The sequence below is a fragment of the Aphelocoma coerulescens genome, chromosome 1 (genome assembly GCF_041296385.1).
Source record: "Aphelocoma coerulescens isolate FSJ_1873_10779 chromosome 1, UR_Acoe_1.0, whole genome shotgun sequence".
Taxonomy (NCBI): domain Eukaryota; kingdom Metazoa; phylum Chordata; class Aves; order Passeriformes; family Corvidae; genus Aphelocoma; species Aphelocoma coerulescens.
The window spans coordinates 20,374,043-20,400,039 of record NC_091013.1 but is presented as its reverse complement, the minus strand read 5'-3'; the positions used below and the strand labels follow the sequence as shown (position 1 = coordinate 20,400,039).

General features: G+C 41.1%; 1 protein-coding gene across 3 annotated transcripts in view; it reads left to right on the top strand.

The window, feature by feature from the left end:
• Nucleotides 1-2,067: 2,067 nt before the first annotated feature.
• Nucleotides 2,068-25,997, top strand: part of WWC3 (WWC family member 3) — a 101,299-nt gene continuing 77,369 nt past the window's right edge. For 2 of the 3 annotated variants that reach the window (XM_069003793.1, XM_069003789.1), the window contains exon 1: nucleotides 2,247-2,523. In XM_069003793.1, the coding sequence (XP_068859894.1) occupies nucleotides 2,315-2,523 (209 nt within the window). In that variant the 5' untranslated portion in view covers nucleotides 2,247-2,314. Of the gene's footprint in view, nucleotides 2,524-25,997 lie in introns of all 3 variants that reach the window. The other variant, XM_069003800.1, reaches the window with a different exon arrangement.

Below are 25,997 nucleotides of genomic sequence, written 5' to 3'. Positions count from 1 at the left end.
GCTGCCTCCATGCTCAGTCCCACACTGTTTCTGCAACTTCCATCTACAGGTTTTTCACTGAAGCTTGATCCTCTTTTGGGACTCTGGGGAGTGATGAGGAAGAACCAGCCCATGTTGGAGGGCAGTGCTGCACATATCCTCAGCAGGGCTCATTAGGCTTGGTGGATTATTATAGCAACCTGGCTGTACTGCTTCCAGGTACTATGAACTAGTCCAGTGTCTTGGAATGGTGCTGAGCTGTGCAGCTACTGTGCTAAGGTAATTGCTGCAAAGGCATTCAAAGCAATGAAGGGAAAGTCAAGCTGTGGTGCACAGTGGACAGCTGTTTGAGCTTTTTCGGAAACAAAAAAATCCAATGTCCCAAAAGTTTAATATAGACATGGGCCATTTAGAATGCCTACCTCTTCTAAACAAAACTTCTGAAAATCTGGGAGACATACTTAAAAAAATAGAAGCTGCAACCACCAAAAAATACTTTGTACTGTGCCTTAACTCTGCCCACTTTGAAATACTCTTCAAAAACATCTGTAGCACAGAAACAGCACCTTGCTCCTGGAGATACTGCTGAACTCTTGGGACCACATGAGACAGCCTGACAAGCGTTTGCTGAAGCAAACTGTTGAGATGAGCTGATCCAAACATAAGCTGTTCTGCTTTTGAAGATCACATCTATCGCCTTGCATTTGCTAAATTTTACACCATTACCACATTTTTAATCTACTTCACCTTTGCCCTCAGAGCTTCCTACATTGCTTTGCATTCATCACTAAACCCACTTATTACTCTATTGCACCTCACATCTGACAGTAACCCCGGTAAGAAAACTACAGTCTACTGCTGTTGAAATAACCTACAAAACATAAGTAGAAAGTCAGATCTATTATCTATGCTGCCTCTCTCATGCACTGCTCTTGGATAACCAGTGTTTTGTGGAGGGGTGGGGTAGGGTGGGAGAGAAAGACCTAAGAACTCAGGAACAGAAGTCCTCTAATTTCCTGCACTTATAACCACACTGCAGCAATTAATGTTCGTAGAGATTTAACTTAAAACGGTGAATGCAAGTGAAACATAATTGGAATTGCAATATAATCCCTGGCAGGGTATTGCCAATTTCAAGGGGCTGAGTTAAGGTTGTTTGAGAATAAATTGTTAACCCCTTTCCTAGTTTCCAGAAGCTTAGCCTGCATTACCTTAACTCTTTATGTCCAGATTTTTAAAGGTTTGCTAAAGGCAGCATCCTGCCAAGGCACAGAGTTCCACATGCCAACTTTTAACCCTGTTCTAACAGAGTTTTGTGGAATTGAGTCCTAGATGGTAGCCAGAACTCTCTGTTGTGTGCTCCAGCGGGCTCAGATCAAATCAGACACAGCTGCTTTCTGCTCTACAGAATGGGGTTAAGGGACCAGGTTGAAATGTCAAGCAAACCAGACATAATTTTCCATCCTCCATTATCCAACCATGGATACAGCATCATCTCCGTGACTCGCGTGGTCTCAGGGACCTCTCCTCCAACATTTTTTGAGCCTCTGCAGTGGACCCCCATCCCTTTCCCATGTCCCTGTGCACATCGAGATTGCTCAGCACCTCCGAGGCATTTCTGGCGGGCACCGGAAAATGGATGACCCAGCGAGGGCCAGGCATGGCTCCCCTTTTCCTTCATCGCCCCCCCGTCCCCAACGGGCCGTGGCAGAGCACAGGCCCCGAGGCAGGACAGGACGGGCCCCGGCGGGGCCCCAGCCTCCTTCCCCGGGCCCGGGGCGGAAGGCAGCCGCCCTCTCCCAGAGCCGACGTGTCTGGGTCTGGGCCCGGCTTCCGCGGCGCGGGGTGCGGCCGGGCCGGGCCCCGCTGCTTCCCTCGTGCCCCACCGAGCGGGCCGCGGCGGGAGGGCTCCGCGGCCCCGGCGTGGGAACAGCCGGGCGGGGCGGAGGGAGGGAAGATGGCCGGGGCAGGCGCCGGGCGGGAGGCGGCGGCGGCGGGGCGCTGCTGAGCGGCGGGGCGGGGGCACTCGGGCCGGGATCGGGGGCTGGGAGCCGCGGCGGCACGGGGCAGGTCCCGGGCGGGGTTAGGAAGCGCGGCGGGGCTAGTCCCGGCTTGGAGCGGGGCTGGCGCGGGGGAGGATGAGCTCGGCGCGGTGCAGCCGGAGCCGCCCGAGTCCCGCTCCCTGCGGGGCCGCCTGTTAGTGCTGGAGGAGGAAGAGGAGGAGGAGGAGGCGGCGGGCGGCCGCGGCCCGGGCGGGACTGGAGCTGCCCCGGCGGCGGGCGGGGAGCGGCTTTCGGCCGGAGCAGGGCGGCGGCGGCCCGGCGGCGGAGCGGCCATGCCGTGGTTGAGCGGCGGGCGGCGGCGGCGGCAGCAGCAAGCGGCGGCGGGACAGGGCGGCGGGCCGGCGGCGGGCGGGCAGCGGGGCCGGGAGAGCTCGGAGCTGCCGCTGCCCGCCGGCTGGGAGGAAGCGAGGGACTTCGACGGGCGAGTCTTTTACATCGACCACAACACCCGGCAGACCTCGTGGATAGACCCCCGGGACAGGTACGAGTGAGATCCGGGGGGAAAGAGGGCCCGAGCCCGGTTCACCCGGGGCCGGGCCCGTCGGCGACATTTTCCTTCCCTCGTCCGCGGCCGCCGGGAGGGTGTGGGCGGCTGGGCCGGCGGTGCCGCTGCCGGCGGGGCACTCCGAGGCTCCGAGTCGGCGGCCCGGTGGGGGGGGGGGGCTCTGTCACAGCGGCTCTCCGCGGCCCATCGTGAGGGTAGAGCCCCTATCCGTGCTGCTGGTGGGTTTGTCGGCAGTGTTAGATGTTTAACTCTGATCCAGAAAAAAAGAACTGAGGCTCCCGCCCCCACCCCCCCCTCCGCACTTCCCTATGGTGGGTGCTCGGACTGAGGGTTGTCTCAGTGCGGGGGGACATGGAGAGGCAGGAGCGGCGACACTGCCTGTGTTTGTACTCTTCGCGTACCGGAGCAGCCTCGCTGTAACCGAGCGGCTTGGCCATCCTGATTTATTAGCCGGGCTGAACTAATTGGCAGCAGCAGGCTGGAGGCATGCTGGAGTAATTTGGTAGATTACCTCCTCATAAAAGATAACGCTGCGTGGAGGTAAGCAAACCGGGAAATTCCTGCACTTAATTTGACAAATGCGCGGTCTGCTGCAAATTAGCAGCAAAAATCTGCAGCTGCGTGGTGTCCAAGCAGCGTCTGCACGGCCCGGCGGTGCGTGGGGAGACCGAGTTAGGCCTTTTCTTCTCATTTAGGGTGAATAAATACGGACAGGTCTTACGGCTTTTAACAGAAATACGTTATAAGCAATATTTAAGCGTCGTAGCTGAAATCTGGTGGAAGCGTGGGCTCTGTTGCGGGTGCTGCCCAGTAAAATACGACCTCGCTTCAAAGCGGTCACCTAAAAATTTCCACGCGGGGTTAGTGAACACAAGTGTCAGTATTTTAGGTGTCTGCGAAATAAGAAACATATGTCTCTGTGTATGCTTTTCTATATTAAAAAATGTTTTTATTGTAAGTGAAAGTTGGACAAGGACAGTTTGAACCTCAGCCAGAGCTACCTTGCCAGAAGTATGCCTGGAATGTTAAGCAGGCCACAGAAACATTTAAGCACAGTCTGGGTTAAAGACTGTAGTAATTTGAGAGATTCCTGTCGTTTTGCACGACAATGCATAATTGTTTAAATGGCCTAAATATTTACCTACCGGATCAAGATGTTTTGTCTCATTATTTGAATGTACTTATGCATACACGTATTTTTTTTGCTGAGATGTTAAATATTTGTTAATATGCTTTAGATGGTACATATTTTTCTACATTGAAATGCATGTACACGTTGTTAGGTTCCTTTTAATGCCGTGTTGTAAAGGTAACCGATGTCTGTTGCTTCCCTGCATCTCATCCTTTCCATTAAATTTCAGAGAGTGTGCGGTTTTGTCTTCTGCAATATCTTCCATACAGAAAATAACAGAAAAGATTTAGCCATTTACTACAGTGTTAAAATTGAGTTACTGTTCAACTTACGTAGTATTGCTAAAATTATGGCTCAGTGTTTGGAAGAAATAATTGAAATGCCACACGTTGCTCGAAGTTTTGTCTAAATATTTCACTCCAAGGTTTAAACTTGGATCTGTTTTTCACATTGGGTAAGAACAGGCTGTAGAGCAGAGATTGAGACATTTACATTGGGGCAGATAGAAAAGAGATGTTTTCACGAGCATGTTACCAGTAGTTTGTACAGAATTCAAGTAGCAGGAGCTGGTTCTGTGACTGCAGAGTTAATCTCTGGTTGAGAATAGACCACTCTTGTTATTTTAGCGAGATGTCTGGGTTTTGCATGGCGGAAAGTGACCAGTCTTTTTGGGTTTCATTGCAGCTATTCAGATTCCCATGGGCAGCAGCAAAGTAGGAAAGGATCAGGGTAGTTGTTTTCTGAGAAAGTTTGGGAAAGAAAGGTAAGAGCAGCAGTGAAATGGTATTGAAGCTGTATTTTTGCAAAAAGTGGTTTAAGTGGAGGGCAGAATAACCTACTTGTGTCATATGTACCTCAGGATTATGAGTTAGGCATAGAGTGACAGAGTTCAGCCTCCCATTTCTGTGTTTGGGTTATTTTTGTTTCGACCCAGGAGGAACTGGACAAAGCTATGAGACCTCAGGCCATGCTGCACTTGATCAAGGGCTCTGAGAATCAGCACCTCTAAGCTTTCCTATGGGTAGTAGTCTCTAAGCATCCCCACAGGCTCCTCTTTCCATTTAGCTGGCACTCAGTAGTTTGTTTTTTTTTTTTTCTTTTCAGGATTCCCCCTGAGATTTTGGAGCCTTTTGGATAGCTTGGTTAGTGAATTTGATTTGAAATAATTATTCAATTAAAAATCCCACCACAAAACAAAACAAATTTCGCTCCTCTCCCCCAGTGTTTTTCCCACTGAAGCCAAAAAGACAAAGAAATGCTAATTGGAGAAGTGCTGTATAAAAGATTTTGGAGTTTGGGAAAGGGAAGATGGTGAGAGTAAGGGAGACAAGTCAGAATAGTAAAGACTGAGAAGGGAAAAAGGACTCAAGTGGATACCTTATGATTTTCTGTGGTGAGAAAAAAGGTGCAAGACTGATAAAATGAGCAGATTTGAGAAGGATGTTATCTTTAGTATCAAATCAGTCGTTAGGTTCAGGAAGATACTGTGTTGCTGTGTGTGGATTGTGTTTAATGGATAGATTGTGGTGGGTTGTCGAGCAGATCCTGTGGATTGCAGAAGGGAGCCATTCAGTGCACGTTTTCATCTCGTGGTAGTAGTAGTCTTTTATCTTAATGGATCATAAATTCTTCAAGGCAGGGAACTGCCTTTTAATCTTGTGTTTGCACAGTACTTGCTACATTGAGATTCTGTTCAATAATAGGATTGTAAATGAATTTATAAAAGACCAACTATGTTTGTGGTTGATATTGATGATCTGTGTGGCACCAGAGATCTTATTACTGTTGCTGTTTGTTACAAGACTGTTTTCAAGTGATTAGAGCTTAGACAAAAAACTCTTGGAGTTTGGCAAAAACTTTCCAAGCTCATGAGTCTTGCTAAATTTGCTGTATGTGGAAACTTCACTTAAAATACAGTGCTGGTTTTTTGGAATAACTCTAGTGAAGAGGGTGTCTTTCAGCTTCTTAATGTGAGTTGTCTTGGTGGTTTAAAGATTTGAATCATGTTGGAGTGAGGATTTTAAACTTATAAGGTGTAGGAGTGTTTTTGCATGAAGAAATCATCCATTTGGACCAGTTGGGGAGGAATTAAAAAATCAGTGTGGGCTTGGTAAAGACCTAGGTTTTAGCAGCTGTGTGTAACTTCCTGCAACTTGGACTGCTGGTACTGGGGAGTTTTTCTGTCCTATGTCCTCATTAGCATCTTAATTCTGAGGCCTAATAGCTGAATAATGTGACCACAGGAGAAAAACCCTAGCCTTGTAGAAGAGGTGGGTTGGAACAACGAGTATGAGATCAAATAGGGTTGGCCGTGGAATTTGACAGAGAAGGGGGGGAAAATTTGGTAGGTTTTGAAAGCAGAGCAATCAGGAGCTAGAGGTAGGGAGAAGGTGGATGGCACCTGAAGTCTGGGAAGAAAAAAGTAGGGGAACTGGACGGAAAACCAGTAGAGCAGGGAAAAACAGGTAAGGAGAAACTGGTCTGGTGAGGGTTCAGGGTGTGAGGGTGTCAGCTCTTTTCTTGGCTGTACAGGGAACCCTGAGGGGGAAGAAAGAGCACTGCGTTTGGATGAGGAATCTTCAGGGTGAGAAAATACCACGAGGGGTAGCATGCAAAGTCTAGGTGAAGAAGGGAAGATGGCTGGAGGGTGTGAGATGTGAGTATGGGGGTCAAGAAATGTAATACGTGCTGGACAAGGAGACTATTGAAAAGTCAGAATTGTAGAGTCTGGAAATCAGCAGGAAAGGCTAATGGGCTTAAAACGAGTCAGCTTGGCAAAGTTGCTAGGAGCAGGTATCTGTTGTTAGTGCAGAGTAGAAATGTCTAAGGGTGTACTGGGCAGGAAAGTGCAGAAGTTCAGCTTTTTGCTGAACTATTTCAGGACTCTTTATTATCATCATTTGATTTTAGCAAGTATCTGTATTACCCAATTAGTTGACTTCTTCTGTTGGGTGAGACAAAGTCCACTACTACTGTTGTTTCCCCTGTTATGGCAAGTTGCACAGCAAGGTGTTCAAACGTGCTGGTGTGATGCTGCATAATGTGATTTCTATTGCCCCAGACTGGCTTTATAAAGGAGTAAGAAATTGTAAGTAAGAAGCCTAAATAAAAAGCATATTCATGTCAGATATTCATGTCAGATATTCAAATCTAGAAAATTCCAGACTTAAAGTCACTTAACTACTGCTTGTTTTGTATGAAAAGAGCATTTTTAGTGACAAATTATTTTCTCATATATTTTCTTGCCTTATTTGATACATGTAGAGGAGCAACTCTGAGGGCAGATGGGAGAGGTGATGAGAGTTACTTCTGAAGGTTTTGCCCAAATTGGAAGATGGGCCTTTAGTGAGGCAAAGGATCTTTTGACATGCCACCACGTGATAAGGTTAGAAAGTCGGTGGCCTCATTGTCAAGGCAAGAGAATATTTCCTAGAGTACTGGAATTTATCTGTACAGCTGGCAGTATTCAGCAATCCAAAGACAATCATAAGCATCAATTTTTTTTCAAAAATAGCATTTTTCTGGGTCTGCCTTAAACCCCTACACTGAGAGTTGCAATTAGTGACATTAATTATTAGAATTCAAATACTTCTATTCCAAAACATCAGAAAGATGAAGGCAAAAGTATAGTTAGTATCACTGCCATTTTTGAACATTTTCTTCAATTTTGTATATGTTTTCAGACTTTTCTTGTCTACTTCCTGTTTGTTGTATTTTGATGTTCAGCTCTGTCAACTCATAGTTTTGTTTTGAGCTAATGCCATTTGTGGAATGGGAAGAAAACAAAGTGATTGTTGATCATTACTTCGGTCTTCCCTCAGAAAATATTTCAATGACTGGACAAATTTAAATCATACTCTGTATTTGACTGTGATGCAAACTGTTAATATAAAATGAAACCTGTAAGGTACAAAAATTTATTTCTGGAAGTGATGCTTTGAAAATGTTTAAAGTGGAGCAGAACTGTTGAAATACTAATTTGGTTGTGATTTTATAAACTGGCTTTTTAGGTTGTTGTTACCAAGCTTGCAAGAGATGAAGAAGCTTGTAAAGGAAAAAAAAAGAACTGTTGAATGAATTTGGATCTGAAAAATATGTTCTCCCATGAGAGGAAAAGAGTTGAATTTATTCAGTTGAAGAGGTGTTTAAGAAGTGATTTGAGTACCGTTCACAAAAAGAGATGATAGCAGAGACTTCAGAACTCTTTTCTTTGGTAGATTTGTAATAGCATCTGATAGTCAGAAGTTGAAACCAGAAATATGGTATGTTTTTAATAGTAGTAGATATTAGATGTCAGAGTAGTTTTTCCACTCCTTTAACTCTCTAGATAAAATTACCTAAGTTTTGCCCGATTTAAGTTGGCTATCATTTGAAGTCTCATTGTTTATGCTGTCTCCATTGCATGATGTATCATTTGACCTGTATATAAAATACATATAGCTAAGTATATCTCATAAGGATTGGCAGAGCAGCCATCCTTTCATTAGAAAGTGGAGAGTTGCTCTATTTGGTTGTTTCTCTTGATGCACCCAGGAAAAAATCCTATTTTTCCCTGTTGTGGTGGTGGCTGCTGCTCCCTGAGTTGTTGGTGAACCACAGGGCTGAGCTGCAGCATTAAACTCATGGTGGGCCGGCTCAGGGGTTTGATATCTCCCTTGATGGTTAGGGTGAGCACCCACAGACCCTTGTGTTAACTACTTAGTTGCAACTGGTTCATCATTTCCCTGCCCCATTTTGTGTATGACCTCTTGAATATGCATCACCCTGTTGAATATCTATAACTTCTAGAACGTTCTCTGGTGTTCGATACCCCCTTTGGTCCCCCTGCACTGCTCCCTCCCACCTTGTCTCTGCTTGGTCCGTTTGTACTCTCCCCTGCCCTTTGCCCAAACCTGTCTGGTTGGTTGCACCCCTATAAAACTCCTGGACCCGCTCTTGTTAACGTCTTTTGTCCCTGGAACCCGTGCTGGAATTGACCCTTCTGAACCCATACAAGAGCTCCCTCTCCATCTCTTCGTCTTCAGTGTGCAGGCCTGGACATAGCCGCTTGCATTTGGGCCTGTCATTGCTCCTGGGACTGTGGGTGTTTGCGAGGTGGCTCTCCAGCCCCTCCTGAGGGTCGCCCACCGTGGATAGGGACTCCAGAGGTCTCCAGATCCATGGCAGACACTCGGAGAAGGTGCAGCACTGGTCCTCTCCCAGATACAGTGGCTTGCGTCATATCCCCATTACTTCAGGCATCTAGGTCACTGCTGTTGCACTGTTTGATTACCTCAGGTTGGGAATACAGTGGAATTAAAAGCATTGCATATAGAACAGTACTTGAGATCCAGATGTTTTGGATTTTCTGTGCAAATGTCAAGCCTGGATGCAGCCACAGTGTGGATGGGAAAGCCGTGCAGCTGTGTGACTGCTCTCCTGGCATGTGACTGGGAATACATGCTGCAGCAAATGGTGTTGAGAAAGGGCTGCAGTGCCCTCAGCTCTCCGGGCAGTCTGCACATATTTGTACTTTAGTTCTTGCTCAGAATAATTCTGTCATATTTTTAAGGGCATGCTGTAGCTGACACTTGTTTTGAAAGCTTCACACATACATATATGCCATGATGCATCAACTTCTCTGCCTTTCATGAGGGAGGTACATTCATATTTTTTTTCATCCTGTCCGGTAGGTCTACAGACAGATACTTAACTTCATATTGTGTGTGAATCCCAAGAAAATGTTTATGATTAAAAATGAGTGAAGACAGAAGCATCCTAGGTTAATGTTATTTGGTATTAGGTATGATCTTCAAGCTGAGTCTTTTGTTTGATTGGTAGATTCTGATTAGGTGTTAACATGTTACAATGTTAATTAGCTGATTCATGGTAAATACTGCTAAATTACTGCTTTCCCCCCTTTGCCGCCTTGATCTCACCTCTCTGATTTAAATGTTTTAAAAAAGTAACTTAATTTCTTTTCAGATTTATATTGCTGGGGGAAAAGCAGTGCCTGTATGAAGTGAACATTAATGTTTTTTTGTAATTCAGCATTGTTATAAATGAGTGCTACATCTCCAGTCATTGAGTATTAGAAATGTTTTTAGTAGTTTTTCAGTGTCTTGAAGAGTAGAGGTGGAAGGCATCCACTGATTCTTTCTAAGATGAAAGATTTTCCTTATAGTACAATAATAGTGATTTATGGTTTATTTAACTGGTTTTTACTGATTAAAATACATATCCTTTGAAAATCTGGCTTAGGCAGCATAAAATTTCAGGACCTAATGCATGTGTGCTAAAGCATCAAAACATCTTTTGAGCCACAGAAACCTCATTAGCAACAAAGCCACCACTGTTAAGCTTCTTAACATTTTGTTAAAGGTGAAGGGTTTTTTTTTGTGTGTGTAGTTTTTACCTCTTAATGGAAGTATTTTCAGCAATTAGATATGTATTGTAGACACCTGCTTTACTGTATTTGTGTGCATGCTAGAAAGGACTAAATTAGCAGTTGTGACGAGTGTGTTACAGCAGTGTGATGGCACGTGTTATGAGAGCTGTTTCTTGAAGGGTGCTGTGACATGGTATTGATTCATATCTGCGTTGGGTCTTGCAAGCTGAGAAACCCTGATTTGTTGGAACTTGTCTGTGCTTGAAACTGTCAGAGAAGGTACTTTGCTATTTTTATATATATAAATTAGTGTGTATCTGAGTTGGTATAGATACAGTGGTTGTATTTATTGTAATTAAGCAGCACCAGGCAGTGTGAAAAGAAAATTGGGTGTTTGCATTAGTGTATTTTCTAAACGGTTATGGGGAGGGAAATCTCTGCTTTTCAGGATCTGCACGTGTGAGAATGCAAGATTTGAAATGTCTGAAGTCTAGGGCTGGGATTTAAGTTCTATTATCTGGAGAAAAAATTCCTATTCAGGCTTGTATTCTAGTGATTAGTTTGAGAGATACCAACTTCATGTTTTTAGCAAACATAAATATAGTGACAACACTGTGTAAACATAAGAACAAATGACTTGTAGGCAATAAAAAACCCTAGAAACTTATCTATAGTAGAGCCCTGTTAACAAGCTTCACAGACATGCCTGTTAAATGTAATGTTGGTTTATAATTTTGTGTTGTTTGTTGGAAGGTAGAGCTTTGTAAAGTTGTATGTGAAGCCAAACAGAAGTATTTCGTTGATATATTGTTGAAAAAAGTAAAACTAATACTTTTCTGTCTACAGTTAAAAATAGAACTTCCTGAATATCGTATCTGCCGCAGATGTGACAGTTCACATTCACCAGCAAAGTCAGCCAGTATTGGAGCTTTTAAGTAATCTTCAACTTGTTTCTGGTTGAAAAAAGCAAGCTAAAGAAAACATGCTCTAGGTATTTTTCCTACCTCGTTGCCTGCTGTGGCAGGGCAGGGAGCACGCTCAGCAAGGTTTGGCAATACAGTGCTCTTGAGCTAATAATTCGCTGCTGCCAAAACCAGTAATGTCCTCCCTGCCAAACCACATGGTCTCACCCCTCTCTCGCACTGGTACCCTTGCTTATCTGACCTTGCAGTAAGAAAATGAGAAAAAACCCCAACCCTATGCAGTATTTCATGTCTCCTTTTTTTGGGGAAGGGTAGTGTTCAGCTGGTTGAGTTCCCTATGCTGACTTAACCTTTGGGGCAGATGGGTATTTGAGTGGTTTATGTCAATTAAGCTTGATTCAATAAGGAATTGGATTAGGGAAAAGTGATGAGTCAGTTTAAAACCTTCTTTGAGTAAATCCTCTTTGTGAATGGCAGCCTTGACTACTGATTTTTAAAATACTCCCATAGTAAAACAACACGTCTCTAATCAAGTTATGTTTCAAAAGGAGAGAATCAGTTTTCTGACATAAGATGGATGTTTAAAGGCCAACAGAAGAAAAATAGGTGTCAGAGTCAGTTTTTTAGTCGAGTAGCAGCACTGAAGTGGGTATTAGGAGGTGAGAGAGCTGCAAATAGCAGAACTGATTTGGGGACTGAGCTTGTGGTATCATCACCAGCTTGGAAACACAAAAGGCTTGGTGAAGTCAGTGGTGAGTGTTGCCATGGGTAACAGGGAACAAAGTTGGTGTGTGAGGAAATTAGACCAGATGTGTGCTTGGGAGGTGTATGTGAGGGAAGTGAGTATAAGATCAGGTAGATGTGGAAAGTATCTTGACAGTGGAGCATCTCCAAGGAAGATCTCAGTTGGGTGTAGAAGTGTAGGGTGTGACTGAGGAAGGGATGGAGCGTGAAAAGGCATGCCAAGGTAATAACAAAAACCACGGAACAGCTATTTGGGTGACTTAAAAGGTGTTTTTGTCACCAGTGTTTGGAGCGAGAACTTGTCAAAAGATTATTCCAGTGTATCTGGGGAGTTTTTTAAGGGAGGTGAATGTGTATAGGTAGAAATTGCCAGGTCATAGAGGAGGAGGTTGTAATATTTGGATTAGATGAACAAGATTTTTGTCTCTGCTTATGGAGAGGGGCAGGGACTTTGATGATGTGTTCTTTTTCCTTTATACCCATCTAGCCTATTTCGTGAGAGTAAATCCTTCAGTTCTTAACTAGTCATTAATAGCAAGGAATGGGGGTGTAGGCTTTGCTCTGCCATGCCACAGGGTCTTGATCATTTCTTGATTCTGTCCCACATAGGAAAGTTAATTTGGACTTAATACAATGAGAGTGTGCTAAAAGCTTGGGAAGACGTGATCTGTGACTTTTGATAGCTGATTGAATCCTTCAAGTTAGCCATTTAATACAGCTCCACTCCTGGCAAGGCTTGCTCTAGGTACATGTTGCATGATCAAATAAGCTGGAATGTTTCTCAGTTTGTTTCCCTACTTTTCTGTGGGTGTTGGCTGGAGTAGGAAAGGCATCTAGTGATGAGCGTGGTGGTCTCCCCGTGGTTTGCAGGATGGAGGCAGTTCTGTGCTGTACTGTTCACCCTTTGGCTGAAGGAGCTGACTGCCATCAAGGGCTGAGTTAGTAAATATCAAAACCTAAAGCAACTACGTTTTTTATTTTTGTTTTCAAAGACTTTTCTATTTCAGTATATTTAATTGGCAGTGGGTCAAAAATAAAGTACAGTGATATCAACACCCTTGAACCAGCAACAGAGAATCAAAGGCTATCTTTCATAGCGTTCTGAAAGAGTTATTTTAGAGATGAAATATCTATGGAGAATCTTGTTGAAACTATTTTGACTTATATTGTACTTAGGCTGAAACTCTCTCACAGAGAGTGATTAGGATTCTTTACAGCAAAATGCAGAGTTTGGTATCAAAGCTGAAAATGCTTAGTATTTCAAAATTGATTTATTTAATGTTGGACTGCAGTTTAAACAGCTAAAAATAAGACTTCTAGAAAGCCTTAATGCACAACATTTTCTTAGAAAGAGTGGCCTATCCATGTTTGGGAAGGCAGCTGAAGTACTGCATAATTATCTAATTCTATAGCATAAACAAATCGTGACCCACTTCTCAAAGGTGGATACTGTCCAAAGTTACTTGACTTGAACAGCAATTCTATGAGTGCTAAAAAGAGACTTACAGAATAAAAAGTACACTACCTTTTTTTTTTTTCTTTTGGGCAGTGTAGGGATAATTAGGAGTTGGAGAAAGAAGTGCGTGTGTTTTGAAATAACTGTTTCAACACTTACATGTCTTTTGCTTCCCCCAGATTACATCTTTTGGATAAGACTAAGAATCACAGTATTAAAGATATGATAAGGCACATAGGTAAAAATCCTTGAACCCCAAACTTCAGAATAAGTTAACCACAAAACCCAAGAAAAAATTGATTTAATGACCATCATGCCTGTTGGATCAAAGGTCTGTTTTAGTAGGGTCTAAGTAGCCTTTAACACTATAATTGATGGTGTTGTGGTTTAGCATAGCTTGGTTTTTAATTAAGGAGAAATCCATCAGAAAGCCGTCCCACAAATTAACCTGATGATTATCTGTTAGAGATAGCATAACTGACCTCTACTTCACATAGTTAAAAAAAATTGGAAATGGTTGTAGATGGAACTGCAATAGGTAATTTGTCAAAATTTGGTTAAAAACATGTATATTCATATTAATATATTTTTATATGCTTGTTTTCAACTGTATGTAGTGTTCTGATTGGCAGCTTTTGAAAAAAGTGTATGCTACTCTGTGTTGGTTTGAGTTGTCTTATTTTTGCTTTTCTGCCAGCTTGTAGTTTATTCAAGGGAAAGCCTAGTGGTGCTCTTGTGGTTATGGGTGTACTGAGATTTGTGATAAACAAGCACCATGTGCTCAAGACTCTGCATGGGCATTTGAGTACTACTTCTGTGCTTAATGTAGCTGCTCAGTTGGGACAATTAAATTACAGAATTGTTTGTTTAGAAAAATGGTCACTAGTACCAGCTTGCAGAAAGATGGTTAAAAATGCTCTACTTTGAAATGATGGACTTGTTTCTTCCTTTCCTTTGAGATTCCTCTCAAGCAATCAAATACAATCCTTGCCTCAATAAACTTACACCTGTGAGCTTCCAGGCTTTTCATTTGATAATGCTTCAGAGGCTGAATTTTTATATTAAAAGTACTTCGAAAATCCATTGTAGCCTACTTCTTAACTGCAATGTGATTTTAATGCTTATGTCTTGTCTGTATGGCAGAAGACATCGTTTTAACTGCATCTCCGTATTTCACAAAGGTTTTTAAAAAAACCATTTTCCCCAGAAGGAAAGCAAAAGCATTTTAATTAAAAATGGTCAGGTATTTTTTGATCAACTGTATTTTGTATCTGGACTGCCCAGTCATCATTTTGTGTTGGCTGTAGGGGAACTTTGGGAGTAAATGTCATGTCATAAAGAGGAATATCTGTTGTGAAAACTTCTTTTTGATTTCACACAGTTCTCCACCCTTGGAAATGCAGCTTAATGCATGCATGAGCTAGTATTTTAGTGTTCTTCCTTATAGCCAGGATTGCAGAAAGAAGCAACTCTTCAGTTATCTGCACTACTAAAAGGCAGCTACAATGTGTATAGGACTTAAAGATTGATTTTTTTTTTTTAAGCCTTTTGCCTTAGTCAAGGGGTGTGTAGAGTGACAGAAGGAGAGATCCTAGAGCTTGTCCTTATCCTTTCTTTTGTGTTGTTTGTATTTAATAATTCTTTGCATATTGAGTCATATGTACTGATTCAGCTAAACAACTTCTTGATACCTCAGAACACTGTGTATGCACTGAATTAAAGAAGTATTTTCTTTGATCTTAGTGAATGGCTAGTTTCAGCTAAGTTCCTTGGAACTGATCTGCAGTGTGAAGTATGATTACTGTTCTTGAAGTGTGTTACTTAATGTTTTCTATTCAGGAAGATGATGATGTTGAGGGAAAAATTTAAATGCTGAACCCTGCATACTTGTCTTAAGCAGAATTAAAGTGGTAGGTTGGTATTTTCTTTTGTGTTCTGTATGGGTTGGTTGGGTTTGTTTTGTTTTTTAATATGGCATAGCTACAATTTTTTCCCAAAGAAATTGTGAAATAAACCCTTTAACTTTTGGTTTAAACAAAATATTTCCCTTTAGCCTATTTTTGGAGTAAGATGTCAAGAGGTTTATGATCAGGCTGAGTCTTGGATTCTGATGGATTGATGGTGCAATGAAGATACTGTATTTCCAGTTCCAGGAATTATTTTCTTACTGTAAAATAAGCTACTATGTAAATTCCTGGTTGTCTTCTTTAATAGTTTTCTGTATGCACTTACATGAAGTTTTGCTGAAGCATTACAAATTTCTTCAGTTGGGCATGATAGAAGGCTTTTGGAGGAAAGAGTCTTTATGAGTAAGTATCCAAACACAAATGTATGTGAATGGTCTGTACCATGTCATTTAATCATCTGAAATTTCAGGCAATTTATAATTTACAATATTTGTTTATGGCTATAGTCTCAGTGCTTCTGTTAGTAAACACTATTCTGATTTTACATCTGGAAGGTTGGAGTTGAGAAATATTTGGTGAGGAGTGATCTGTGGAAGATTTGCTGAGCCATGATTAGTTTCGTGGTGTTTTTTTTCTTGGTTTGAGTTTTTAAAGAAAAGTCATAGTAGTGTTTCCTGTTCTTGGCTGTAAATGTCACTCAAAACCTCCTTACTCTTTGTACTGAATCTGTTCTTAGGGATTCAAGGCCTTTTAGGAAATTATCAACTACCTTAATTTTTAATTTTCAGAAGTGGCTTCTGGAAAGTTTGGCACAGATTTTGATATCCCAACTTTTTGTCTTCTTGGAGTGTGTCATGTGCTTAGAAAAAACTCTTTAAGTTTTCTCAGAAGTAAATATAAAAAAACCTTGAACATTTCATAAAGCTCAGAGGTAAACCTGTTTTCACGCTAAGCCAGGTTATAGAGTATTTTTTTATGACTTAGTAAAAGACAAAACAGCAGTTGATTCATGTGAATGAAGATATATGTATATTTTTTTCAAACCAGTGTTCATAAAATTTGTCACAATATTCAGGAAATAGGCTAAATAAAGCTCCAGTGATTGTGGAAAGTAGTTCATTTGTGCAAACTTTTCCCACTGAAATACCAATACTTGTATGTAGAGTGAATTCTCTTGTAATATTGTGTTAGGGAAATTATTTCTGGGAGTAATCTTGTAGATCTGTCTGTGCCTGTTCAGTGCTTCTGTTCAGTTACAGTGATGATGTAGCTATCTTGTTCTCTGGACATCTGCCTGCTAGGAGTGAGACGTGTCCTCTGTTCCGTCTCATAATATCTGCCAAACAGCTTTAAGGCAATAATGCACTTTCATAACTATTGATGGGACTCAGTTTGGATCCTTGAGTTAAAGCCTCTTTCTTTTTCTGTTTTCTGACTTGTACAGAGGTTTTTACCATTACCTGTTTCTTTTGGAAACAATATCTGAAAGGGAATATTGGTAATTTTTTTCTTCTAACATGTAATGGGTTCAGAATTTTTTAAAAGTTTTGTTGTTTTAAAATACAGCTGCCTCATTTTATCATTAAAACATACTGTAATAAATTTCTGGAATATCTCCTTTAGGGTAATTATGTTTGGTATGTGAACATCTGGAGTTTTGGAAGTTTTGCACATATGCCTGTTTGCCCACATGGTTCTTAAGATATTTGTTTTATTCTTTCTGAAGTGACTTCATAAAGAAAATCATGTTCATTTTTTACTCGAATCACAACTGTAAGTTTATTTTCTTTACATTTAGAACCTATGGAACATTTATAAAAGGCTTTTCTGTTCCCTTTAAAATACAAATTACCCCATGTCCAAAACTCTGGTTCCATTTGGAACACCCCGAAACTAGGGGTAGTGTCCTGACTGTGGAAATTTTTTCCCCACCCTCCAGACCCTGAATACGGTTCTTTAAAATGCAAGTCTTTTGAGATCCTGTGTTCATTTTTTCTGTCTTTTGCCTTGTTTATGTATGTGCTCAAAAGCTTATTTTTCGAAGTGGATGAAGATTTTAGCACTAATACCTGTATCCAGATATTTCTAGGTTTTCTGTAAAGAAAAAAAACAGATGTTATACAGACTAATAGGCTCTTAATATAATGTCAGTACATGATGTTAAAAGTGAATTAGTCAAATTAGGAATACATTTTTTTTTTCTTCCCATTAGTGAAGATAGTCACTTGTTCAGATTTTTACAAGGATGATTTCAAAATAGTTGTGAGAGCACTTTGCTTAAAGAATTTTTGAATGTTTTAAGATACTACACTTGTATTTAAAGTACATGAGTTTTGTTGTGCTTTTGGGGGGTTTAAGTGTTTGGGGTTTTGTTTCTTTTAGAAGATGGAAATCTGTGCTATGAATAGAGTTCTAATACAGGAGATTTTCCTTGAGTCCACATTTACTCATTTTATATACTTTCTGTATGCTAGGCAGGCACACTTTTTAAATGTTGGGGTTTTTTTTTCATGGCAAAAATAGCTTGCAGCTTATTGAAAAACAAGGCAGACCTGTGCCTCAAAATCCAAAGGAAACTGCTGCTTGGATGAGGCTCTAAAGAGGGCATTTATATGTTGTGGAATGAATGGCATGCCTGCACTAACTCCCGCAGGCCGGATATTTCCAAGGTATCAGACAGAGCTGTATATACTGCACTTTTCCCCCTTAGGATCCAGAGGTTTCTCCCTTGGCAAGGTCTGAAGGACCCTTGGCGGGAGGATGAGGTGGGGAGTGGGGGCTGGCAGGGGAAAAGTAAAATGAGTAAGGTGACTGTATGTGTATGATGCTTTTTTTTATTTTTACCCAGACTGCCCTTCTTGTGCTTTGTGAGCTTGTGTTGTTTTTCTAATCATTGTTCTTTGAACAGTGTAGTTAGGAATTTCCTGTTCACGTTTTACTACAATGGTTTGTTTAAAATGATAGACCGCAGTCTTTCCTGACCTAAAACTAGATTAGCCTTGAATGTCGAAAAGAAGTCGGACAAATAAAGAGGATAGGCTGTATTTGCTTATGTCATGGAGAGGGGCCTTTTAACCATGGTCTCAGTTGTATCAAATACCACAAGTCATGTTTCTTAAATATTTATTAAGACAAATAAACATAGTTATTGTATGAACTGGCAGGTCTCCAAATTTCTGTCTCTTTGATTCTCATGGGTGGGTCGCTTTTAATCAGGAGAAGTATATTTAGTCAAGACTCTGATATCTACTGGATTACTGAATCCAGTAGCTCTCAGTTCTCCCCTCTCCCCTGCTTTGTTACATTTTTAAAATGCATCAAAATAAGCCTCAGCAAAGTTGAAGTTTTAAAATACTAAGCAGCAAATTTTGGGAAATACATTGGGTGCCTGTGATAAGAAAGGTTTAGTATAGTCTTTGTATGTACTGCCATATGTTTGCTTTCAGATTTTGGGGGAAAAAAATCTCCCAAGCCCAGTGGTGTTAGATGTACAATGAATTGTAGCATCCTTATTATACAATTTATGTTTTATTTAGAGCAGGTTCCTTGTAGAACACTGCTAATCTGTGCAAACCTATAATGATGGAACAGTACAGGTAATAAGGCTAATCTCTGGAAAGAGATAAAATTTCAGTGTTAAAAGCAATATATGACCTTGACTTTGGACTTTTATTTTACAGAAAAAATACTGTATCATAAATTATATTATGATGTGGCACAAAAGTTTTATTCAGTTTTGGAGGAATGGCATATTGACCTTCCTGAGTTCGGTACAGAAGTCATTAAGTGACAAGTGTCAAATTCATTAATATACACTTCATACAATGCTCTTGGGTATTTTTAATACAAGATTGTCTGTGACCATGCGCATGTGAAATTCTGGTAAACCTGCTAAATGACTCTTTCAAGATGGGAGATGTCAGATTTGTAAGGTTGTGAAGCCTCTAGCTGATACGACACACAGGCATGTCATTACAAGGGTGTTGCCAGTTAAAATACTCAGCTGTTATGGTATTTCCAGCTTAGCATCTAACTTTGTTCCACCCAGCAAATAGTCACATAAATAGGACTAGCTGTGGATTTTTAAAGGAAATATTTAATGTATTTTTAAAGAAAATAACATTTGGAAGGAAAAATATTTGGGTAGCTTGTCTAGGGTAGGGCAGGGAGATGCCTTGCAGGGTACAGAGTTTGATGTGCTGAAGAAGCTCTCAGTAGATGTTATACGGAAAATGTTACCATTTATAGAAATCAGGTATTTCCATGAGTACCGAAACTGGTGAAGCCTGGTTTCCTGTGGGTTTGAGTCTTACGGCTGATTGACTTTGGTGTCTGGGAAGGTGAAAGTTCTGCTGGATGCTTTTTGCCCTGTTTGGGCCGTTTGCATTTGCTTGCTCCTGGGCAGATTTTCTGATACCTGATGAGGTGTGAACCATGTGTTTCTCACTTTCCATTAGGCCTCCTACTTTCATAAACTTTCATAGATATTTGAATTATCTAGGGGGTTTCCCTAAAATTAGAAAAATCATCAATAGAAAAAAGCCAAAATAGACTTAAGTCTATTAATTGTGTTATTAATAATCACATATCCATATTTTTATAGGAGATGGGACTATGAGCCCCTGATTTCTTTTTTTTTTTTTTAACGACACTGTTGTCTACTAATTTCTAGTAGCCAGTTTTGTTTGAAAAAGGAGCCAATTCCTAAAAGCCAAGCAGTGCTTTTACCTATTAAATGGTAGAAATAAATTTTGAGATTAGTGTGCCAGATTTTGTGGTACAGACTTGGACTTCAGTCATTCTGTAGTGTGTGTGCAGTGGATGCACTATTCCTGCACAAATGAAACAAAGCATTAGATTTAAGTTTCCGATGTAGATGTTAGGCTGAGTTGTCTGTGCTTTTAGGTTTAGTTTCCTATATGCATGAACAAAAAGTGTAATCTTTAGTAGAGAGCCAGAGTCTGCTGAAGGTTTATCATTCCTGCTGTTAATGTACCTCCTGGAGCTGTTAGCAGTCATTTTGTTGTTCATAAGTATCAGAGATGCTTTGTGTGAAATGCTGTCAAGGGCAGTGGGTGCCATTGGTCTCACTGTCAGCAAAAATTGTTCACTTTGGTTTTGACCTTTGTTAAACACAGATTTTTCTACCTGGAAAAGCTCAGTAAGTTAAGGTGTGAGCAAACAGGGCCCTCAATCTTCCATATGAATGCTTTTTGTGTAGCAATACGGGTGATTAGTTTATTCCACTAGATGAAGTAAGTGAGGTGAATAAGGTGAGTAAGCAATTTCATTATGAGACGCTGTCAGTTGTGTCTAAATGCTATGTTGCAAATTTGGCTCATGCTTTGAGCTGGTTGTGAGCCAGTGGCTGTGGTTAATTCATCACCAAACCTGAGCTAACAAGCCCTGTGTAGGCTAGGTTATATTAGATGGAGCTCTGTGCCACACTGAAGTAGCTGGAAGCTGTACTTACGGGAGCCAGAGCAAGGCTGCTTTGAGTCTGCTGGAAACATCCTGTGTAGACAAATGTAGAAGTGTTTGTGTGGGGTAGATAATTTCTAATATGAATTTACAGTACCTTTACTGTAATGCTACTTTCTTTAGAGAAATCAGTTAATGTTCTTTTTGTGTAAGCTGTAGGTGCTAGTTACTTCTTCTGGGGTTGTATTTATAAATTATACATAAAATCTGTATTATCATAGGATGTATCACCAGTGTTAAATGGATTGATAATGTTCTTACCTGTTGATTTGCAGTAATACAGCATCTTGTATATAATAAAGTTATCTTAAGCAAAGATCTTTGAAATAAAGCCATGACTTCAGGAATATTTCTAATATGATCCAATCACTTGGAAGGCTAAGTTAAATCTTCCCACTCCTGCGCACTGAAAGAAGCTGGAGGAACACCTGCCGTGATGCAGCACAGTGACTCTGCCGTGGTGCTCACAGAGATGCTGCTGGAGCTGGCCATCCTTTTGTGGAACAGACTGGCTGTGGCTCTGGAGGGCTCAGACTGCTCCCAGTACTGTGAGAAGGCCTTTATGTGCTTACAGGAAAGAAAATGGAGACAGTACTAAGAAAGCATTTTTGTCATTGTTTGGATAGCTGTATATTGTGTGCAGTCAAAATTTACACTTACAAAAGCTTGCAATGGGCAGGGGAACAGTGCAATCTGTGCCATTAATATGTGTGTGCATGGGAAAGCACATGCCTGATCTAAAAGGTGTGTTTGAAAATGCTTTTGTAGTTCTCTTGTTTTGGAAATTGGAAGATCAAGGCAATGTAGGTTTAAAACAATGGAACAATGTGCTGGGCTTAATTGTACAAAATACAAGAGGATGAACTGTTTATTGAGGGCAAGGCAAGTTCATTTTCATGGTTACTTTTCAGAGAAGCAAGAAATGAATTTTGTTTTTATGTTGGATCTCTGAAAACAATGATTTCTTTTTTTTCTTCTCAACATTTATGTTTGATGGATGCTAAAAGCTGCAGGAAGAACTTGTTCATTCTTATTTAATACCTATTAAAAAACCCATGTGTTAGAACAAGCTACTATTAAAAATGGAATTTGTGTAATTAGTTTTCCTTTTTAATACCAATTAGAGTCCATAAACTTTTTTTTTTGGTTTACTTTTATGCTGTTCTTGGATTGTATAAGTTGTTACATTATGAAATTGTTTTGGGTCAGTTGTCAATAAATGATGTATTATCCTTTTAAGTATTCTGGATTTGTATTATGGCAACAGCAATGTCATCCTGTCCTCTGCTTCTGTCAGCACTCATTTTCTACAAAGAAGAGAAGTGCCCCTTTTATGTGTTTGCTGGAATTTTGAGAAATACAGATTATTCAGTCAGTAGAAATGTGCACATGTGCATTGGTGTCTGCCCTCAGCATCACTGTAGTGCCACATCAGAAAGCTGTGTGGTCCAGAGTGTCTTAGATAGCTGATATGTTGCCTTGCATGGTGCTCTCTTTAGAGAGTTTGGGCTTTGGTTTTTGGGGAGCGGATGGGATCAGTATTCTTGCCCAAATCAGCATTCCACTTGAGACTTGACTGGTGTCTTAAATGGGTGTATTTATTGCTGCTTTTATGTTGAGAGGAGTTTGGGAAAATTAATTGTCTCCGTAAAACTAATTTCTGCAGGAATCAGAAGCATTAAGTAATTGTGAGTAAGATGTATTGCTCAATATATGGCCAGTGGGTAGGAGGGGGCCCAGACCAGTCATATCTGTAAAATTCAGGCTTCCACTAAAATGTAGCACAGCAACGGGGTTTAATGGGCTGGGCAGTGAGGTTCCTTGCCTCAGAAGGCTGTTGTGAAAAATGAATAAAGATGACTGGATAGGCTGAAAAGCCATGCTGCTGAATGGTTGTTAGAAACACCTTGTTAATTGCATGGGGGAGGAATAGATTTAATGCAATATGATGATATATTTAACTGGTGATATCTTCATTGTATTCTAATTAGAATTTGAGAGCAAAATTGTCAGGGAAGTTAACCTGAGGACATTAAAAATTTAGGTCTTTAAACTGTGATGAAGAGTAGAGAAGGGATGGACCTTTGCTCTTCTGACAGCTTCTGTCTTTAGTAATTCCTTGTTGTGCTGTGGCAGTATGAAATCAGAAAACCGAATCCCGTGAATAAGAATCCTGAGGATTTCATGCTGGGAAGAGCAGAGAGTGGCTATGTATGTAAGCATCTGGGTTCACTTATGGGGAAGTAAGACCTGCAGAAGGAAGCTGGATGAAGGGTGATGGCAGAAGACAGGCTTTCCTGGCAGCAGCAGTCTAGGAAATGGTGAGAAAATATCTTCAAATTATTTGTTCAGTTGTGGCATAAGTACAGGATGGGGGAGGAAAGAGGGAGTACTCTGGTTTCTTTTCGACAGCTGTTTTGGAGAGGCTTTCTTCTTGCTTAATAGATAATGGTAAAAGGTTTTTGGAAATGACAGAACATGAAATTGTGTGGAGAAGGGAATGTAAGTCATTACCATGTTTTTCTGGGATTTTCCTGTCAGGCTTGTATGCTGTCCTGCCTTCCCATGCACCGTAGTTTCCCTCTCAGTTCACTCAGGTTTCCTAATAGAATTTGAGAAGCTAGTGGTAAGTTTTGAAGTCCTGCTCTGTTAAACACACTTGAGTCACAAATTTTTCAGCACACATCTGGAATAGCAGTCGTGGTTCAGTTTGCTTCATGCCCTCCTTTTTACTGGATCTCCTGAAGCGTTGCTCATCAGCCCAGCTAAGCAAGCAGGCTTACAACACTTCTGAAAACTGTGGATTTTTTTTTTCTTTCAGGCTACTCAGAGACTGAATCAGTAGATCTTTGAATAACTGGAAACAGCTAGTATTGTTGGGAAAAGTTTGTTACCTATCTGAAATTTTGCTGATGATCTCCTAAGTCTAGGAGACAGTTCTGCCTACCATCCTCACTTCAGAGACTTGGAGGGCCCCACTGATGTTTAGGTCTTGCATAATAATAGTTTTGAAGAAAATAGGTGCATTGGAGTTAAAGAAACTAAAACTTCATATGCTTCCTCTGTTAGTAATGCAAAAGGCTGTGAAGTGCAGGGAACAGTTACTCTGACAAGATTTTGCATAATTTCCATGGGCAGATATTTTTCTGTATTTTAAGTAAAGGAAACATATGTCCCTTCTGCTAGAACTTAGAATTCTAATACGACAGATATAAACCCCATTTCTCTTCTGAATGCGTCTGTCCAGCCTTCTTGTTATTTAGTACCAGACATGCCTCATGGAAATGCAGATGCTTTGCTTTTCCTAATTCAGTTTTTTCTGCAGTTCATTTAATCTGCATTTCTGATGTCTTTGTGGCTTTTCTGTGGTTGCATGTGAGCGAGTGCTTTCTCTATCAAAGATAGACTTGATCTTATATGAGAAAAAGAAGAGAAGCTGGGAGGAGATTTTAATTGCAGTTACTGTGGAAAAATAGTTTTTAGTGAGCATATAGTTGAGGATATGACTCAAAACACAGTAACTTGTTTCCTTCGCACACTTTTCTTTAATGGTTGCTTGGTCAATCAATCATTTCACATGCTTTAGTAATTAATTTCCTGCATGGATATCTAGTTATTTCCTGTGCAGCTCTGGTGTGTGGGTTTGTGTGGTATTTTTTTTTTAACAATGTTAACCGATAAACAGATAATTAGTTGATTCCCAAACATGTTCTCCGTGTCAATATCCTATGTTGTTAGGTCTTAACCTTTCATGAGCACTGAAAGAAGTATTCATATTGGGGATTATTCTTCTGGAGGGCTACAGTACCACTGTCTAGAAGTGGATATTCAAAGGTGCTTTTGAGGTTTTAGTTTTTCATTTGCTGTATAATTTAGTTTCTCAGAAACTTTTAAAATAGGTTGTGTTCTTGCTCCAAACTTTAGAAGGCTCATATGGATCCTGGTGCCTCAATGCTCTCTTCCAGAGATGCTTTTGTGATGCATCTGTGTGTTTTTTTCATGTTTATTAAAATTGCATGGCCAAACATAGACCAAGCGCTGTAAAATGCCAGAATTCATGTCTGCATTGTCATTGTTGTGACACTTTCTTTATGTGGCTGTTCTGATTTTGTCTGGGTGGGTTTTTTGGTTCTCCTTCCTTTCCCTCCCTCCCCCCCCAACCTGTGTGAGGCTTAGTGTACCCATAGTATACTGCAGGTTAGGCTGGTAGTTTGCTATGAATAGTATATAACTGTTCACCTCGTGCCTGTTCTACATTGCCTCTTTGCTCATCTGATAGCAAAATAAACTCTATTCAGTACCCATGGGAACCCCCCCAAATTGCTACTTTCCCCTTTCTCTATTACTTTTTTTGAAGTTCTGGTGAGTTGAAGCATATTTACTCTTAGCTTAATGTATGGTCAGATGAGGGTTAGAAGTAGCTGTGCTATGGAGTGATGGGGTTGTGCAGGTTATGGCAGCAGAGGGGGACACACTGGAAGGTAGCAGGGATCTCTCCAGTTCAATGATACCAAACTGTTAATTGAGCTTTCATGCAGAACTGCAGGTGGGATTTACGGTATAGTTGGAGTGGAAAGCACAGGGGAGAACAGAGCCATGTGCAGAGTCTCAGAGCTGAGGGATGTACAGGCTACTTTCTTTCTCCATCCAGCCAGATAGGGGTTCACAGTCCTGCTGGCCAGTCCCTTCTGCTTGAGCTCTGCTGTTAGTCCTTCTCGTTGTGCTTATCCTACTTCTGTCTGTGCTTCCTTGGATCGTTCATTGCTTTCTGATTGCCACTGCCTCTTCTTCCAGCACCTGGTTCCCATGTTCCTTATTCTTTTCTATCCCTGCTGCCTGCTTCTTTCTTTTCCTCCGTGATGTTCAGGTGCTAACAGAGGCTGCATTGAGACTGGAAGGAGAAACTGACTTCCTAGTCTCTTTCCCTGGAAGGAGCAGGGCTGTACTGGAATTGTGTTTCTAGAGCTGCTCCTTGCAGCTGGAGCAATCCTCTCAGATGTCCTGGAACACTGGAGTTTAGCAAATGGCTGTGTAGCCAAGAGAGGTCCTGAGAAGCTGGCATGTGTTCAGTGGAGATTAAATCTGAAAAGACCTGAGCTTCTGTACTTCACAGTTATGATGAGCATGTGCAGCAATATTCCCCTCTTCAAATCTCTTGTACCTTCACCAAACCTGAATGGTTTTCCTCTGGTATAGCACGATACCTACAAAATTCAGGTCCCGGGGTTAGCAGTGCTGACATAACCTAGGAGACTGTTACAAGAATTTAAGCAGGGGGGAGGGACGGGACAGCATTTTTCCTGTGCTTCATTGTTTCAACTGGCAGAGCTGTTTTAATTGAGCTCTTACAAGAGATGAGAAGGAGGCACACCCTTGGGAGGGAGAACTTCAGCCAAGGCAACTCTACTCTAGCAGAATAAAAAGCAATAAAAAAATTTCC